The 19,466-nt window shown below is 40.2% G+C and overlaps 1 protein-coding gene across 1 annotated transcript in view; it reads right to left on the reverse strand.

The window, feature by feature from the left end:
• The window catches only part of rras2 (RAS related 2), an 89,742-nt gene that overhangs the window by 13,350 nt on the left and 56,926 nt on the right, over window positions 1–19,466 (reverse strand). Inside the window, exons 2-3 of the mRNA XM_078220746.1 lie at window positions 2,795–2,882; window positions 423–525 (exon numbers count right to left, since the gene is read on the reverse strand). Of these exons, the coding sequence (XP_078076872.1) occupies window positions 423–525; window positions 2,795–2,882 (191 nt within the window). The remainder of the gene's footprint in view (window positions 1–422; window positions 526–2,794; window positions 2,883–19,466) is intronic.

The raw sequence follows: 19,466 nt of genomic DNA on the forward strand, positions 1-19,466 counted from the left end.
GAAGTCGATGACAATCTCCTTTGTTTTGTTGACATTGAGAGAGAGATTTTTGTCGCTACATGACTCTGAGCTGTATTTAATTCTTTAATCTACTTGACCCAATGTTAATTGGCACGTAGCTCCCGTAACAACCCAGGGATTATTCCTGAGGGGTTCTAGGTTTTAGTTTGGACCTTCACTCCTCTCAGCAGAGCAACTTTCCTACTGCTGGCTATGCAGTTGCTTTTTATGTAGACCAAAACATCTAGATTCTTGTGCCTCCTACTCCAAGTTTGTTTCCAAGTACCGGGCAGGTAACATGACCAATCACCTGCTGACTTACCACAAAGAAACTGAAACCTACTGCTATTTTGTGGACCAAGGAAATGAAATTAAACTTCTCTAATGTAAATACAACACCTGCACCTTGTTTTTACACATACCTTCCTCTATCAGTAACAGAGAAGACCAGCAGAAACCCTTCCCCAGTCCTCATGTATTGTTCTCGCATGGCTCCAAACTCTTCTTGTCCTGCTGTATCTAGAACTAGATAGCAAACCGAAACTTCAAGTTAAGAATTATACGACAAAAGCACAACAGACAAAATATGGATCGAGCTACTGTGCTACGCAAAATGATCTGTTACTGTATTTCTCTCAACTGATGACATCAGAATGCAAAAGTCAACTTGACGAATCATATGCACTCCACGCAAAATAGCAGGTGCTGGGAAAATATTCTGATATTTTTCATTACAAAATTATCTTTTTGGCAAGATTCACAATTTGTTTTCAAGAGCAATTATGTAATTAGCCCTCGATCAACTAAAACCAGTCCATAGTTTTTCAGATTCATTTGGACTTCTAAGAAACTGCAAGAATTAAGAGAATCTGAGAGTACACAGACTTTGGCATGATGCCTGATGGACTAAATTACGCTCTTCTACTTTTTTACTCATCAAATATCAGGTTAGTAAAATTAATTGCAAGCCATTGCTCTTTGATTAACCAGTTACTGGAGGTTAACAGCATGCTGCAGACCAATTAATCAAACTCTTATCACAAGGTCAGCATTAACATTTTTTTTTAAGAGAAGGAAAACGAACACACATTCTGGTGAAACTTGCAGCTTCAGCCTTAATTATCCCCCACTGATTATTATTCATCTTAGAATTTATTATTAAACCGATTTTTCCTTTGAACAGTGTGAAACAAGATGCACCTTTCAGAAATTTTCATTAAATCATGTTCTCTGCAGCTCTACCAGCCTCAGCTGATGTCATTGTTGTCAAGTTGGGTGGAGAAGTTCCTTTATTGAGCCTTAAATGGTGTTTGTTTATTTTTATTGTGGGATGTTGAAGTTATACACAAGGCCACACTTGGAATACTGTGTACAGTTCTGGTCACCCTATTATAGAAAGGATATTATTAAACTAGAAAGAGTGCAGAAAAGATTTACTAGGATGCTACTGGGACCTAATGGATTGAGTTATAAGGAGAGGCTGGATAGCCTGGGACTTCTTTCTCTGGAACGTAGGAGGCTGAGGGGTGATCTTATAGAGGTCTAAAATAATGAGGGGGCACAGATCAGCTTGATAGTCAATATTTTTTCTCAAAGGTAGGGGAGTCTAAAACTAGAGGTTTAAGATGAGGGGAGAGAGATACAAAAGGGTTCAAAGGGGCAATTTTTTCACACAGGATGGTGAGTGTCTGGAACAAGCTGCCAGAGGTAGTAGTAGAGGCGGGTACAATTTTGTCTTTAAAAAAGCGTTTAGACAGTTACATAGGTAAGATGGGTATAGAGGGAAATGGGCCAAACGCAGGCAATTGGGGGTTAAAAAGGGGCGGCGTGAACAAGTTGGGCCAAAGGGCCTGTTTCCATGCTGTAAACCTCTATGACTCTGTTTTATGACCCTTAGGAGGAAGACCATGTGTTTTGAACAGTTCTAGGGAATTTAAGGTTTCATTTTCTGTTTTGGCTGGCAGCAGTTTGAGTTTTAGAAGGAACATCAAGCTGAAACGAAGTGTCTCTCTCTCTCTCTTTCAGGTTTTGAAAGTTCTGCTGGTTAGCTGAAAGCAAGGCTTCTTGCCTTCCTGGAGTAGACAATCTGCTGTTGCTGGCTTGACTAGAGTTCTCCCTGGTGTTCTGGGAAGCTGTTCTGACTTCAACCTGTTCTGGGTGTGTCCAGAGGACTGCTGGAAGTTACAAGCTGAGGAGTCAGGATTTTTCAATTCTCCAACCAAAGGACTCAATTCCAGCATCACGTGAGCATTAGTCTTTGCTGTGTTAAACCTGTGGAAAGGTTTTTTTTAATCTAAAGGAAGTTTTGTTTGATTGGAACATCTTAGATATATTTGTTAAGGATTATACATTAGAGATTGGTTTGCTTTTTATTTGTAATTTATAAATGTTATTGCTAATTTTCTTACTACACATTAACTATATTCTTAAACAAACTTTGTTTGATAAAAGCTCCCTAGTGGGTCATTTGAATCATACTGGAGGTGAACCATATTATGCTTATCCTAGCCAAATTCAAAGTGCAAAACCTATGATCCAGACAGGCTTCATAGAACAATTGAGTTTCTGACCTGAACCATAACGATGCCTAATTTTGAACCAATGCAATCCTCTTTTTTAAAACGTAATTAGATTCCCATTTCAGTTGAAAAGAAAATCTGTTTTTTAAGTAGTCAGGCACAGATTACTGCAGTGGACCACTCTACCCTTCTACTCGAATGCTCTCCCAGAGGTCTGCCCTCAAAATTTTAAAGTATTTACATATCCTTGGCTAATCCGGTTTCAGAATACTTACTATCTAATCTTGCTGCTCTGTCATCAATAACACATTGCTTGGTATAGGAATCTTCAATTGTTGGATCATAATCTGTAACAAAGTAAGACTGAAAAGAGAAAAAAAATACATTTAGAAAAATGTTTTCTTTAAAAACCAGAACTGCACCTGCACCCCCAACATTCTGATGCAATTTACAAGAGGATCATCACATATTTACAATTCAGCAGGCAGCTATTCAGTCAAATGCATCTCAGAATGACAATGCAGAAGTCTGTTATTCACCCGATACTGCTTCTTTCAATCTTTTTTTCTCGTGTCACCTCTGGTTCTTTTGTCAATGTGGTTATTACCTGTATATGTGACATCCCTGGGCACATCCCTGCCGGCCCTACCCGAGACTCCTCCCCCCCCGGTCCAGGTATAAAGGCGACTGCTCCCCACCCCCCTGCCTCAGTCTGGACCAGTTCATCAGCATGGGTGTGCTCCAAGTCTTTTGCTAACAAAAGCCTATTTGTTCTTGCATACAAACTAGTCTTTGCTCAATTGATGATGCATCAGTCAACTACCTAAAATCCATATCCTACAAACATAGAAAACAGGAGCAGAAATAAGCCATTCAGCCCCTCAGGCCAGCCCCACCATTCAGTAAGATCATCTTCTGCTTACTATGTCAACTCTTACCAAGGGTAATCAAAACTAAAGTGCTGACCACAAAATGCCAACCCTCCATTAAATCATTCAATGCTCCAGCAACTCTTGTGTATAATAAATTTCTTCTGACCTCTGTCTCATTGGAAACTTTTAAATCGATTACCTTTAAACTGTGCATGATTCCCCAGGCAGAAGAAGCGTTGTTTCTTTATTATTCACCCTGTCAAACCATTCCTATTGTAATAAATTTAGACTAAACCAGCTCTTCACTTTTACTTCAATGAAAAAAAAACTTGTATTTATATACTGTCGTGCCTTTCATGACCACAGAGCATCCTAAAGAACTTTGCTTCAAGGAAATACTGAATTTATTGTACAGGTTTCTTGCTATAATCCTAGAAATCAATGTGTGCACAACAAGTTCCTACAATCTGCAATAGGACAATAAGCAGATAATCTGTTTTGTGATGTTGACAGAGGAATAAATATTGCCAAGGCATAATTCCTTTGTTCTTCTTCAAAATAATGTTATTGAATCTTTCACATGCGCCTGTGAGGGTCTCCGTTTAACACTGCATCCAAAAGACAGAGCCTCCAACAGTGCAGCACTCCGATTTTTATACCCAAGTCTTAAGAGTTGGATTTGATCTGCATCACAACCATTTAACTCGAAGGCAACACACAATAATCTGCGCATCTCATATCTACCTTCATAATTACCATTTTGCATTTCCATTATCAACCAATGTATTCCCAGCACCATCCTGGATTTTGCCTATGCTGTATACTCACTGGGCTTTATTGTTCTTTCAATAATGGTGCACTTTTCAAACTGTAGCCTGACAAAGTTTAAAGTCTCTTCTACCCCCATTTACAAAGTCCAAGACTCTATCAATCTTTATTTTTGTTTTATCTAATTGTACTCACTTTCAAGGTTCTATGTCTTTGCATCTCTCGCCTCAATTATTCAACATCCTTCAGCTTCTTTCTATTTAGCATGTATTCACATTTCTTATTCTCCTTCAAAAATTGTGTCTCAGCTACGGGCTTATTTGGTAGCACTCTTGTCTTGGAGTCAGAAGATTGCAGGTTCAAGTTTTACTCCAGGCATTGGGCACAAAATAAATTAAGGCTCCCACTCCATTGCAGTAATGAGGGAGTACTGCACTGTCAAGGATGCAATCTATCCTATGAGACATTGAAGCAAGGCCCTATCCCTGGGCGAGGGTAAAAGTGATGTGGAGATGCCAGCGTTGGACTGGGGTAAAAGAGCAGTCAACATCACAAAAGAACAGACCACCTATCCCTTATCACCTGACTTCCAAGCAAGCCTGTTGCGCATGAACTGGCTGCCATATTTCCAAGCAAGCTTGTTGCACATAAATTGGCTGTTCCATTTCCAGTATTACAGTGACTTCACTTCAAAAGCTTTTCATTACCTGTGAAATGCTGCAAGATGTTCAGTGGGTGTGAAAGGCAATCGATAAATGCAAACTTTTTTCCTCTTTCAACGATATGTCATCACAATTGTCCACATTAAATTCCACCTGCTGCCAAGCTACTCCTCATGTTTCAATAATCCTTACGGTTTATGAAACTTTGTGACATCATACAAATGTCATCATATTTCTTGGGTCCAAGTCAATATTGTATCCTTCTCCCTCAATGAAGAATGCTCACACTACTAACCCTTGTGGTATACCAGCATCAACTCTCCAAATATTACTACATTTTCTCTTAAGCCATACCTACACCTGAATGGATAATTTAGTCATATTTTAACTTTGAATATAATTTGGATCAAATATAAATTTAAATAGCAATTTAATCTTTATTGAACAATAGCGGGTCCAAGTCAAGCAAAGCATACAACATCATAGTACTACAAGATGACATATTATAAAGCAAGCTGAATTACAGGAGATAGTCATAGGTCGTGTTCAAAGGGATGATCTCAATGCAGGCTGTTTGAATCTCAGCCAATTTCTTTGAAGGAGACACTGGCAGAGTCAATTTCACTATTCATCAAAAGCAGCTCTGAGTTGGTCCCATAATGTGCATCCATCCTCATACTCCCTGATAACTTTGCTGAATGCAAGTTAGAGCACCTCTAACTTATCACACACGACTTTCATTCTGCAGTTAATTATTGAACCATACAAATCTGCAGAATACATGTCCGTTTCTAAATATGTCAGTACAACAGTTCCAATGTAAACTTCAAATTAGTTTACATAGACAAATACAATTAAAACTTCTGGTACTTACATCATGTTCTCAACTAGGTAGATTAGCTCACTGAAGCAATCCAACTAAAACAGCCAGTGTTCCAAAGACAAGTTTCAGTTCGAACATTCATTGACCAAGTATGTACATCAAATAGAATGGTAAAAGTCTACATTAGTGTAATATACTTACCAATTTCCATTTTAACACCACATGGTATTAATTTGACCAAATGCCATCAAATTATTGACATGAGCTACAGATTTCCAGCTGCTACCTAACTGTTCCCATTTTTACCGATTAAATTTTCCAAAGATAGCAGTACAGTACATTCATAGAAACATAGAAACTAGCAGGAGTAGGCCCTTCGAGCCTACTTGCCATTCGTTTTGATCATGCAATTCAATATCCTGATTCCCCCTTTCCCCACATATCCCGGATCTGAACAGTCTCTGGGAATTGTCACATCCTGCCATTTCATGCAGTTGTATAGTTCCTATGCCTACTGTGATCTCAATCTCGTGGTCATTTTTCAGGATATGGATGTTTTGTTTCTTTTCCTTCTCATACGCCTTGTTTCTCTGTCTCTTTCTTTGTCCTGCACATCTTTTCCCAGTAATTTGGCTTTCCATAGGCTCTGCAGTTTGATCCATGTGTGGGCCATTTCCTTCTGTTTGCGAGCTGATCAACATAGAAACTAGAAGCAGGAGGAGGCCATTCGGCCCCTCAGGCCTGCTCCACCATTCGTTTTGATCATGGCTGATCATCGAATTCAATATCCTGATTTCCTTCCCGCCTCCCCCCACAAAATATCCCTTGATCCTTTTAGCCCCAACAGCTATATATAATTTCTTCTTAAAATCAGACAACGTTTTGGCCTCAACTACTTTCTGCGGTCGTAAACTCCACACATTCACCACGCTCGGGGTGAAGAAATTTCTCCTCACCTCAGTTCTAAAAGGTTATCCTTTAAGGTTACCCTTATCCTCAAACTATGAAAGTTTAAAGTTTTTTAAAGTTTATTTTATTAGTCACAAGTAGGCTTACATTAACACTGCAATGAAGTTACTGTGAAAATCCCCTAGTTGCCACACTCCGGCATCTGTTCGGGTAGACTGAGGGAGAATTTGAGCACGGCCAATTCACCTAACCTGTACATTTTTGGACTGTGGGTGGAAACAGGAGCACCCGGACAGAACCCACGCAGACACAGGGAGAATGGGCAAACTCCACACACACAGTGACCCGAGGCTGGAATTGAACTCGGGTCCCTGGAGCTGTGAGACAGCAGTACTAACCACTGCACCACTGTGTCGCCCCTAGTTTTGGACTCCCCCACCATTTGGGTCATTCTTTCTGAAACTAGCCTGTCTAAACCTGTTAGAATTTTATAAGTTTCTATGAAATCCCCCCTCACTCTTCAAAATACTTGCATTAAGAGAGCAGCCATCACAACAAAATAAAGTTATTTACAGACAATAAAGTACTTTTCAAGTATATTAACTGTTGCAATGGAGAAAACGCAACAGCTAATTTACCCACAACAAACTCCCACAAACAGTAATGTGATAATGATCAGGTAATCTTTGTGATGTTAACTGAGGCGTAAATATTGGCCAAAATTAAGAAAAAGGATAAATCCCTGTTCTTCCAAATAGTGGTGGGATATTTTACTTGGTCTAACGATTCATCCAAAAGACAGCACCTCCAACAGTACAGCATTCCCCAAGTATTGCGCTGGAGTGTCAGTCATAATTTGTGAATTCAAGTCCTGGATTAGATCTTTAACCCACAACTGTGACAGAGTCGAGACGGCTACCAACTGGCACCTTTGGGAAATGCTGCTCTTCCATTTCAGGCATCTAGGTCAGCATCAAACATTTAGGTAATATTACATTGCTTAGAACCACAGAATCACTACAATGCAGAAAGAGGCCAAACGGCCCATCAATTCTGCACCGTCTCTCCAAAACAGCAACCCAGATAGGCCCTCACCTCTGCCCTATCCCCGTAACCACTTGCATTTACCATGGCTAATCCACCTAACCTATACATCTTTGGACATTAAGTGGCAATTTAGCATGGCCAATCCACCTAACCTGCACATCTTTGGACCATGGGAGGAGCACCCGGAGGAAACCCACGCAGACATGGGGAGAACATACAAACTCCGTACAGTCACCCAAAGCTGGGATCAAACCTAGGTCTTTGGCGCTGCAAGGCAGCAGTGCAAATCACTTCTGGCTGTGCTAGAAGTTCCAGTGCTTTGGCAAACAATGTGTTTTAAACAGAGTCTGGAAACAACACACCATCAGGATATATTAATTTCTAAACATTTCAGAAAACATAAAAACGGCAAACTTTTCAAAAACAGCAGAATGCCAAGCATGATCACAGTGTGCACATTAGAACAAAGTTAAAATCTCATCCAATTAAAAAAAATGCTTTGGGATGGATGGCATATAGCTTCATTGATCATCTGGATATTGGCCAGATTACATCTGATGCTTTTAACACACAAGATTACCTCAAGACATACAATACCTATCAGCAATAACCACCAGTGTACAACTTATACATTGTCATACTCTAATACTAGGTAAAATGGATATTTTGAGAACTGAGTGGTATAGTGGCTATACGCTGGCTCTTTAACTTTTAGATCAACATTAAACCAGAATGAGATGATCTAAGTTTCCGCTCTGCAAGCTCAAAGTACCCCATCTTAAATAAGTCATTACAGTCTTGGTCCAATTTCTACTGCACAGAAAACTTTCCTAATTTGGACTGGAGGTCAGATGACCATATCTTTGGTAAAGAAAACGTCATGCCGATGCATTTCATTTTCAAGTTATTGATAATGCAGAGGTATCTTTTGTATTTGCCAAGACATTCCTGATTTGAGGCTGCTTGATACCGATGTTGGTTACCCAAGCTGAAGGACTCCATTCTGCAGCAACATCTTCAAATGAGTTCAAATTATATTGAACTCATTTGAAGTAATCCTGCTCATGATACAATAAATACATTTGCAACACAATTTTAAAAGCAAATATTGCATTTTCATATTTCCCAAATATGGATATGGGAAATATTTCCCAAATTAATACTACTTTTGAACCCAATTTCTGGAAAGCACTAGCAAACCCAATAATTTCTTTTAAAAAAGTGCTAGACTATTGGACATCGAACCAAAATGAACATCTTCTTGGCAATGTTAACTATTATGCATTGCGTACCATCTCAAATGTACAATTTTTAACTCAGCCAGACAACCCTGATTAGGATAGCTAATAATGCAGACTGGTCACAACAAGGAAAAGCAGGGACAAGCAGACAATTCAACAACAACACAAACTCTGTAGAAGGAAACCCACGTGAGATATTAATCTTACATTGTCCACAATAAGAGACACGAAAACTGACACAATTTGCAGGATCATATCAACTATCTGAGATGATTTCAATGTGACCTCATTCCTTTGAAGTGCCAAGCTTGAAACTGCAGGACGGTTCATCAGTAGCTAAACAAACAGGACAGCTATTGTTGGTTCAGAGGCGCCAACTACTGTTTTAATGGTTCACGAGATGAGATAGAGGTATTGCTCAGTTCATGGACTAATAAATAAATAATAAGGCAACCCTCAGCTTCTCATTCCTTGATTTAAAAGCAGAGGCATATTTCAGTTCAAACTGTGGGTAGTTTGTCAGCCATTCCCCATGCAAATGGCTGACAAACTACCCACCAACCCCCAAAGCTCCAAAAACTCACCCTCCTTCACAGTGATAAACATCTCAGTTGCTATGGTTCTTTGCAATGTGTCTTGCATTTACTTTCAGCAGGAGGGAAGGCACAAGGCCAGATGTTGTTGTAACTAGGGTATATTCAATTTGGACTTGTGCAGTGGGCAAGTGTCATTATAATGCTACCCGATTAGTTCAACCTAAAACAGTATAATGTTGCCCGGCCTGCAAGTGTTCTCAGCATTTCATTTATATTTATTGCCTCACTGTTGACTTCAGAGTGATAATGGGCACAAAAGGAAGCCACTTGAACTCCATACTGGGTTCCCGGCAGAGAAATTCAGTCAATCCCATACCCCTGCTCTCTTCCTGTATCCCTGCAAAGTTATTTCCCTTAAGGGCCCATTGAACTTCCTTTTGTAATAATTGATCACATCAGATTCCACCACCCTCAAGTATGCCAGGTCATTGCTAAAGGCTGATGTTTCTTACTAATAGGATGCCACATCTACAAACTTTCAACTTGTCACTCCATGGGAAAAATATTATTTCTGACCTTGCTCAGATGACTTTCAGCTTCCAGAATAAACTAAGGCTTTTGCAAAGAGACATACTGTCAAGAAACTTCTATCACTTTCCCCATCTCAATAGGAGGGTAAACACAGCCCCCGATATTAAAGTGAAAGATCAAAAACTCAAATACAGGAGATAAATTATAAGGACTGCTTGATTATTTGAGAGCCAGGTTTGAGAACTTGCAGAAGCCGAGAACCTGATTCATCTTTCTTGTAACCCCTTCATGGTTGATGTGGTCAACAATGGCTTTCCAATTCTCAAACCTCTGGCTACTAAAACATCTGCTGTAGAAATGGAACTATTGGACTTCCAGGGGGATGAAGTTCTAAAGATAATACATAAATCATAATCTATAAATGAGTTCTGGAAGCCAGTGTCCAAAAGAAAATGTCCTAAACTCAAGAAAACCAACTCATTTCAACTTTCAGCACCATATTCTGCTGTGAACCATGATACTCCATAATGAAGTTTGTAAAGTCAGAGTATTGTGCAGTTGATGGCGCTCCTTTGTACAGCCTTCAGAATACATCAGTCGGATTTTCAAAGAATGTTGGTCAGGATGGAGACCCACAAGGCCTCTACAAGCAGTAATTAGCCGTGTGAGGTTGGTTCATTTCGAGACATTTGAACATCTAATGATTATTGTATGCTCTCAAGTTCAGTAAGTTTGGCCACCCCGATCCTATACCAATCACCAAGGTATGGGGTGAGTTCAAAAGACATCACATGGAACTGAGAAGTGGAGATCTTAAAATCGCTCTTATGGGTTGACCTGGTCAGCAGTCAATTCAGAATAATTCATAGGAACTGACAACTCTCATAGACTGGAAAACTGTTGAGCTCTCTGCTCCCAGATGGTTCAAAGCTCTACTAAGCACCCAACAGCTTTTGACAATTAATTTCTGGACCAGAAAGAGGACCAACCCAGTCTCATGACTACCTGGATGATGTCCTGCTCAAACAAATATTTTCAAAACAATTGCAATCACTTATCCAAATGGAATTGGGAGTATCAGTCTCGAAAAATGTACTTGAGGTCATATTGCCCTTCCCACTGTTAGTCCTGAAGCAAAAACAGTGGTAGGTGTAAAAAGACACCAAAAAGGATTCCCCAAAGCTGAGCAAATAAAACTCTATGTCAATCACTAACGAGTGAGGTAGGACAATTCACAAAAGATTCCAAGGATGCTAGGTTTCTCCAGCCCTGGTCAGAATTTATCAAAAACCTTCGTCCACGGGACTTGCATGGGAGCAACTGAACTCAAAATTGACAAATACTGACTTCGACCTCCAGCAGTGTGACTAAAACTTTTATTAGTCAAATAAAGTGGTGATGGTAACCAGACTGCCTGCTCCTCCTGTCCAAAGGGACAGCAGTCACAATTTCAGAGCCAAAGTCAACACATCCAAAGTCAGTAGTGAAGTTACAACATGGCCATGCTAAACCTATTGTTTGTATTCTACATTGGAGGCAACTATGCTTGCATACACAAGTTAGGAGTCATCAGCCAAACTCCACAGCCTGAACAACATGGGAGTGCAGCAGCCTTTTAACAAGCTATGATGGCTTGTCACGTTGTGTCTAAGTTGGGTTCCGGTTGACTGAAATTGCAGGGTTAAATAAGCTTCAAAAATTGGCAATGTAAACAATTTTCCACATTTTCAAGTAGATGCCACAGTTGTAGTTGTACAGGAACAGTCTGGTTATGGGTATGGCAAGTTCTGGAGCTCACATTTTCAGTAGTATTGCCTCTCTATCGACACCCCTTGTATCTCCTCTCAATCTACTATTCTCTAGGGAGAAGAATCCTAGCTTCTCTAATCTATCCACACAAAAGCCATCTCTCATCATTGAAACCAAACTCACACTTTTCCTCCACCATCTCGAAAGCCTTGACATCCTGCCTGGAGTGTGGCACCAGAATTGGACATAATAGCTCAGTTGGGGTCAAACCAGAGTTTTTTTTAAAAAAGGGTTTTTTTAACAACTTCTTGGCTTTGTATTCTAATGCCTTTATTTGGAAAGCCCACGGTCCCATATGCTTTTCAAGCACTACCACCCTGCACAGTCACCCTAAAAAGATTTGTACACTTATACCCAGCATCAGTTTCTACACTTCCCTTAGCTCCCTTTGTTTTATCTTACCATCTCCTACTTGCTGCCAAACGTTATCGCTTCACATTTTTCTGCACTGAATCAAATGCCATGTGTCACCCATTCCACAAGCCTGTGCTCTCTGGAAGTCTCATGATCCTCCTCAAGGTTCACAACACGTTCAAGTTCTGGACCATCTGCAAATTTTGAAGTTATAGCCCTGTAAACCCAAGTCTAGGTCATTAAAATAGCTCACCAAAAGCAGTGGCTCGAATACTGACCACCGAGCATCCCCATTGTATAGCTTCTTCCAGTCCAAAAATCAACTTTTATCACTACTCTCTCTTCTCTATTACTTAGCCAACTTTGCATCCACCCTAACACTTGCTCTTTTATTCCATGGGCTTCAATTTTCTTGACTAGTCTTTCGTGTGGCACTCTATCCAATGCTTCCCCTCCCCCCACCCCAAAGTCCAAATACACTATTGCATTACCTTCCTCAACCCCTTCCGAGTTTTTCAATGCAGAAACAATCAAGTTAAACATGTTTTGGCTTGAACAAATCTGTTGGGATTGCTCCAATTAATCCACATTTTACCAAACGACTGTTAATTTCATCCTAGACTACTGTTTCTTCAAGCTTTCCCACTACCTCGGTTAAACTAGCTAGCCGACAATTGCTGGGCTTATTGTTGCACCCTTGAAGAAATAATATTTGCAACTCAGCAATCCTCTGGCTCCACCTCTCTCTCTCCTGCCACCACCTGTGTGAATGAAGATTGGAAGGTTACGGCTAGTACCTCCATACTTTCACTCCTACTTCCCTCAACATCCTCCGATGACTTATCATCTTGAAGTACAGCTAGCCCAAGATCACTGTTTCATCAATTTTTAGACCAGTATCCCACCTACCTCCTCTCTCATGAGGACCTGGGCAGCAGGGAGCCTGATCACCCTCGACCAGAGCAAGCCCTTCCATTTGGAGGTAAGCACAACTCATCAGGGCTTGGTAGCTGCCCCATGCAAAATCAACACCATTTTAAAGCCTAATTTTTGGGAGAAATTAGACAACTTTTTAAAAATATGACTGCGCTATAGAAGGCTCATGGTACTGAGCAACCACTTATTCTAAATGTGTGTGGGGGAACCTCCCACCCATATTTAACTCCTTGATTTACAATTTAATATTTGAAAGAAAGTAACCACTACTTTAAGAGCATTAACCCATTTATTTTTAATGGAGTGAAGTTTGGGCATGCAGCTTCAGGGGAAGCAGGAGCAGAATAGATTTAGGTTCAAGTAAAATGTTGAAACATTAATGGGAGGCATTACTTATCGCTCAAGTTTCCTCTGTGACCTGTACGCTTCAGAACTTGTTCAATCATTCACCGAGATCTCAATCAGTATAAGATTCAAATCTTAAAAGCATTTCAAAATCTCAATTTATGATTGTCTATTTAAACTTGGAAAAAGTAAAAGCCATTTTTAAAGATACAAATAAATGCCTGGCTTTTGGTGTTTTCTAAAGCTTCAATAAAAACTCAATTGAAGTTTGGATCTTAAATTCAATAAATCTCACTAAAGAAATCTTGAATCCTGTGCAGTAAAACTACATTTTCAGTATGGCACAGGCTTATATACTAGTGTAGTGTTCACACGTACATTATTCAGAAGAATATCTTTCTCTCAATTTCTCCCTTTCACTCCTACCATTTGCAATGAAGCAACAGCACTGTTCATTCATATAGCTCACTAGAATAGGGAGCTAATCTTTTTAAAATATTCTAATTAGTAGACATAATTAAATTTATCAAATTTTCCCTGATTTCAAAGACTCAAACTTACACATTTGCCATGCAAATCAACAAATACTTCACAGCATAATGAATGGCTTCTCCCTCCAGAGTCTTGTCTCAGCAAAGCTCAGAACAAATGAATCACAGGAAGGAAGCCACACCCTCAGCTACCCCCATCATCCCAACAGCCCATTATGTATGACCTGTTAAACAGCAATAGTTGCTAGATAACTTACTGAAAATAGATTTGGAAATATTTTGATTTAAATCAAAACACGATTTGATGATCACCAATATTGACCAAAAAAGCCATATTTTCTTTTATCCACTTCTGCACCAAAAGGAGTTGCAAAACCCAAAAGAAAGTACCATATTGGGGAGAACATCACTGGAGTTATCACTTTGAAAAAAGCATTAATCTCAAATTTGAATGTTGGTTAAAACCGGAGAGAGTTATAAATCATGAAAACCCAAACAATAAAATAGTATATACATATTAAGATTCTTAAGAGGCCATGGAGTCATCAACTTAGTATCAATTCTTCGACTCATGGCAACTTTTGTGCACCCATTTTACTTTATTCTGAAGAACAATCTTTGTTATCTCGAAATTATTCTCCACCTATCATGACATTGCAGCCAAAACCAGAAATCAAATAATTCATGTCAGAGTCCATATCCTTTAATACACAAAAAATAGTGGGAATACAAACATAAGTAGCTATTAATTATTTTGCAAACCATATCTTGCACATCAAATTAAACTTAGCACCTGGCAAGCCTGTCGTGGAAGAGCTATTTAGTTCTGAAGTCATATGGACTCAAAACGTCAACTTGCTTCTCTCTCCGCAGATGCTGCCAGGCCTGCTGAGTTTTTGCAGCGTATTTTTAATTTCAGATTTCCCTTTCATTTAAGCCTGTCTTGGAGTTTTATCTCCATTCAAACAAACAATTTATGTCAGTCAAAAAGGAAGAAGAGGCTGAACGAATGAATTTGTGCTTGCAAAATCTTCCATGGAGTTTTGGGGGGGGGGGGGGGGATTCACGAAGTCACTGCTTCAATCTGCCAATAAATGCACAGTTTCCCAAGGTAAGGAGATCCTGGAACAAAAATCGTGACTACAATGCAGGAAGCTACTGATTTGTGCAATACTGACGACACTAAAATTCATAAAAACCCATCACTCCGAGACCAAGCCCATGAAATAAAGAAACAGAAAGAATGTATGTTCAATCATTTAAGACTAGAATCATAAAACGGTTACAGCGCAGAATGAGGCCATCAAGCCAAGATCATCTCTCGGCAAGAGCAGTGAAGCTAATACCACTGCCCCACCCTTTTCAAGTCTTATCTAGTTGCCTTTTAAAAACCATGACTGAATTTGCCTCTAGGCAGTGCATTCCAGATCATAGCTACTGGCTGCATTAAAAAAATCCTCATGCTATCTTTTGCTCTTCTGCCATTCTGATGACATTAGCAACTTGCAGCGTAGAATACCTACACAGATTTTCAACTTTTAATGTTGCAATATACAAGACTGAGAAATCTCAGCACATTTACAGGGAGACAATCATAAAAATGAGAGAACACAAGATCCCACTTGCAGGGAGCAGATAGAGTTACAGCTCAACTTGTTTAACACATCCATTATCAAGCAATATTTGTAATTGTTGAAGTAAACTTCAAACTTTGCCAAACAACTTGTGCTCCATTTTCTGAAATATTAAGCCAATGCAAATCAGGATGCAAAGCCCGTGTGTGTTAAATGCAGGGAGATGCTTGCGAATGAGTGCTTAATACTCTCAAAACACATTTAAAGACTCAATATGGCAATCTGGAGAATGAACCTTTGGACCTTTGTCCAACAACGTTTGTCAGCTCAAGTTCTTCGCAGAAATTTAACATTGAATGACAAGACAAAGCACAATTAGCCTCTTGCATGGTAACTTACCATGTAGCTAAATTGAAAATTCCCCACACTGTTGCATTAATCTCCTTGCACCATTAGAGATGGCTCACATGGTCTTACACAAGTCATCTGAAAAACTGAAATGCATCCTGCTCAGTGATGAAGTGCCTCGCCGAATTTGTGCTATCACTGAAAATTTAGCAGTGCAGCTTATTTCTCAGTTAGTTAGCAGCGGATTTCTCAACACAATTGGGTGAAAGTATGATTTACATAAGGTAAGTTTGGCACAATTATTTCATAGAAATCATAGAAACCCTACAGTGCAGAAGGAGGCCATTCGGCCTATCGAGTCTGCACCGACCACAATCCCACCCAGGCCCTACCCCCACATATTTACCCGCTAATCCCGCTTAACCTACGCATCTGAGGACTCTAAGGGGCAATTTTTAACCTGGCCAATCAACCTAATCCGCACATCTTTGGACTGTGGGAGGAAACCAGAGCACCCGGAGGAAACCCACGCAGACATGAGGAGAATGTGCAAACTCCACACAGACAGTGACCCGAGCCAGGAATCGAACCCGGGACCCTGGAGCTGTGAAGCAGCAGTGCTAACCACTGTGCTACTGTGCCGCCCTAAATCCTTTTGTGAAGGATTTGTTGTGCTGTTTGACATCCAACCCACATGACTGGCACACAGATCTGTGAAGTGTTAAATAGCTATGTGGTTGTAAAAACTCGACTGGGCTAATTGCAAAAGAATCAGAAGCAATGGGGCAGCAACATGACTGGGAAAAACAGCAGAGTTGTTAGAAGGATAAGGAGGCAGCTAGTCAGGACATTGTTTGGAATCACTGTTTTATTCAACACAAGTAATTGGCATTGAAAGGAATTCCATCCAATCTTGAAGATGCGTTCAAAGGTGTTGTGAACTTCATTAAATGTAACATTTTTCAAAGCTGTGTGTGTTCTGAAAAGGGGGCTGAGCACACACATTTATTGTCCCACACGGGTACTTTGGCTGTCAAGGGGATGGGTGCTTGGCAGAGTGTACAGAGGAATGAAATACACACTTTCCTCCTTGAGAAATGGTACACTCTGGCTAATTCAGTGACGAAAAATGGCTTTTACCTTTTCAATCCTAAATAGACAGAGCCTAAAATTGTAAGGAAAGGTTTCTGATTTTTTTTCAGCGCTGGGAACAAATAGATGGTTTCCAAAAGCTGCTGCACCTGACCTGTGACAGCGCATTAAAAAGATGCCTCAAGTTCGTACGGTTGTCATTCTGGATTAGCATCTCCCAGGAGTGCCCATTGGTGGATATAACAAACATTTTGATTCTATTGCCCTTCACAACGACCTACACAAGGTAGGATTTTCTGTTTTGACAAAGCTCGTGCCTAATATGCACATTGCCCTCTCATCCTGTGAACCTGATTGGAGAACAATCATGAGGACTACGCAGGCTTACCTGTCACATTGAGTGAACGAATTTGGTACACATCTGTACAATAGTGAAACATACACGAAATACCATTTTATGACACTGCCTTTTCCAAAGTGATTTATTTGCACCTAGTTAGTTTTATAATCAGCTAGTTATTATTGAGATCGTGTGGGTGAACCATTTGGTAACAGTGGGTTGCCTGAAAAACGTTTTGGAAACCACTGATCGAGACACATCCAAAATTTTTTAATTGACAACTTAATAACCCACACAATGAAGAATGCAACAGTACAAATTTTACATCCAATTGCAAGGTAAATGCAAACATTTGATTTAGATATTGGTAGGAATCTGAAGTAAACAGTATTCAAGCAAACTTGGAATCAATTAGTTAAAAGCTAACTAATCTTTCAAGGTCAGAGGTAGACGTGTGAAAGCAATAAACAACAGAGGGTCTTCTATCTAAGCTAGTAATCGAACAATGTCTGTCCTTGTCTCAACAGAAGATTTAAGCTGTAATTCCCACATGAAAACCAAAAATAATTCATGGGGACAACAAGCAAAAGAGCAATTATATCCATTGAAGATTTAAATTCTCACCAGTCACAGTATCAAAACAGGGATCTGGGTGTACAAGTACACAGATCACTGAAAGTGACAATGCAGGTGGAGGAGGAGTCAAGAAGGCATACGGCATGCTTGCCTACATCGGCCGGGGCACTGAGTTTAAAAATTGGCAAGTCATGTTGCAGCTTTATAGAACCTTAGTTAAGCGGCACTTGGAATATAGCATTCAATTCTGGTCGCCACACTACCAGAAGGATGTGGAGGCTTTGGAGAGGGTACAGAAAAGATTTATCAGAATGTTGCCTGGTATGGAGGGCATTAGCTATGAGGAAAGGTTGGAAATACTTGGTTTGTTCTCATTGGAACGATGGAGATTGAGGAGCGACTTGATAGAAGTCTACAAGGTTATAAAGAGGCATGGACAGAGTGGATAGTCAGAAGCTTTTTCCCAGGGTGGAAGAGTCAATTACTAGGGGGCACAGGTTTAAGGTGCAAGGGGCAAGGTTTAAAAGGAGATGTACGAAGCAGATTTCTTTTTACATAGAGGATGGTGGGTGCCTGGAACTCGTTGCCGGGGGAGGTAGTGGAAGCTGTGACTTTTAAGGGCATCTTGACAAATACATGAATAGGATGGGAATAGAGGGATATGGTCCCCGAAAGGGTAGGAGGTTTTAGTTAAGTCGGGCAGCATGGTCGGTGCAGGCTTGGAGGGCCGAAGGGCCTGTTCCTGTGCTGTAATTTTCTTTGTCCTTTTATTTTATTTTGAAAGTAAAAAAGATAGTTAATTTGCATTTCTGTTTGAACTATCCCGAAACATGCCATTATCATGGCTATGGCCGTTAAAAGATTCTTCTGTTTAATTTAACTGGGTTTTTCCTCACAGAAGGCAACTGTAGATTTTGTCTTCTGTAGGCTGCAACACTGAGTCAAGTCCAGCTTGCATCTTAAATACTAAATTTATTGTTCATCATGCAAAATGTGGATGGGGGTTCGAGCTTAGTTTGGAATTCATGAGGGAGAGAGAAGCTGGAATATTAGTCTGAAGCTACATGAGAAAGTCTGGAGTGGTCCTTGAAGAGCCTTATGCAGAAAGCAGTCAGCAAAGTTAGTTTGGAAGGCTGTGAGAAGACCGTTAAGGATCCATCAGGAGCCAGGACAAAAGCTGGGAATCTCCACAGTCATGAAGTCTTTAAGGAAAAGTTGGATGATCACTGAGCCAAAAGCTAAATGCAAAGATCCCCCGTAATTCTCATATCTTCAACAAATTCCCCTTCAACTTGATTTAGGTTTGCTTATGTCAGTCACCGCAGTAGTGGGTCGGATCTCAAACAATGACAACAGAGTACAGGAATGAGATACAGAATATGGTGAACTAGAGCGACAATAATCTCTCCCTCAATGTCAACAAAACAAAGGAGATAGTCATCGACTTCAAGGAACGTAGTGGAGGACATGCCCGTCTACATCAACGGGGACGAAGTAGAAATGGTCGAGAGCTTCAAGTTTTTAGGCGCCCATGTCCTAGCCCCAGTCCTACAATCTGTCCTAGTCCCCCCCATGCCGACACTACAATTAAGAAAGCCCACCAACGCCTCTACTTTCTCAGAAGACTAAGGAAATTTGGCATGTCAGCTACGACTCTCACCAACTTTTACTGATGCACCAAAGAAAGCATCCT

The sequence above is a fragment of the Mustelus asterias genome, chromosome 9 (assembly GCF_964213995.1).
Source record: "Mustelus asterias chromosome 9, sMusAst1.hap1.1, whole genome shotgun sequence".
NCBI classification, from domain to species: domain Eukaryota; kingdom Metazoa; phylum Chordata; class Chondrichthyes; order Carcharhiniformes; family Triakidae; genus Mustelus; species Mustelus asterias.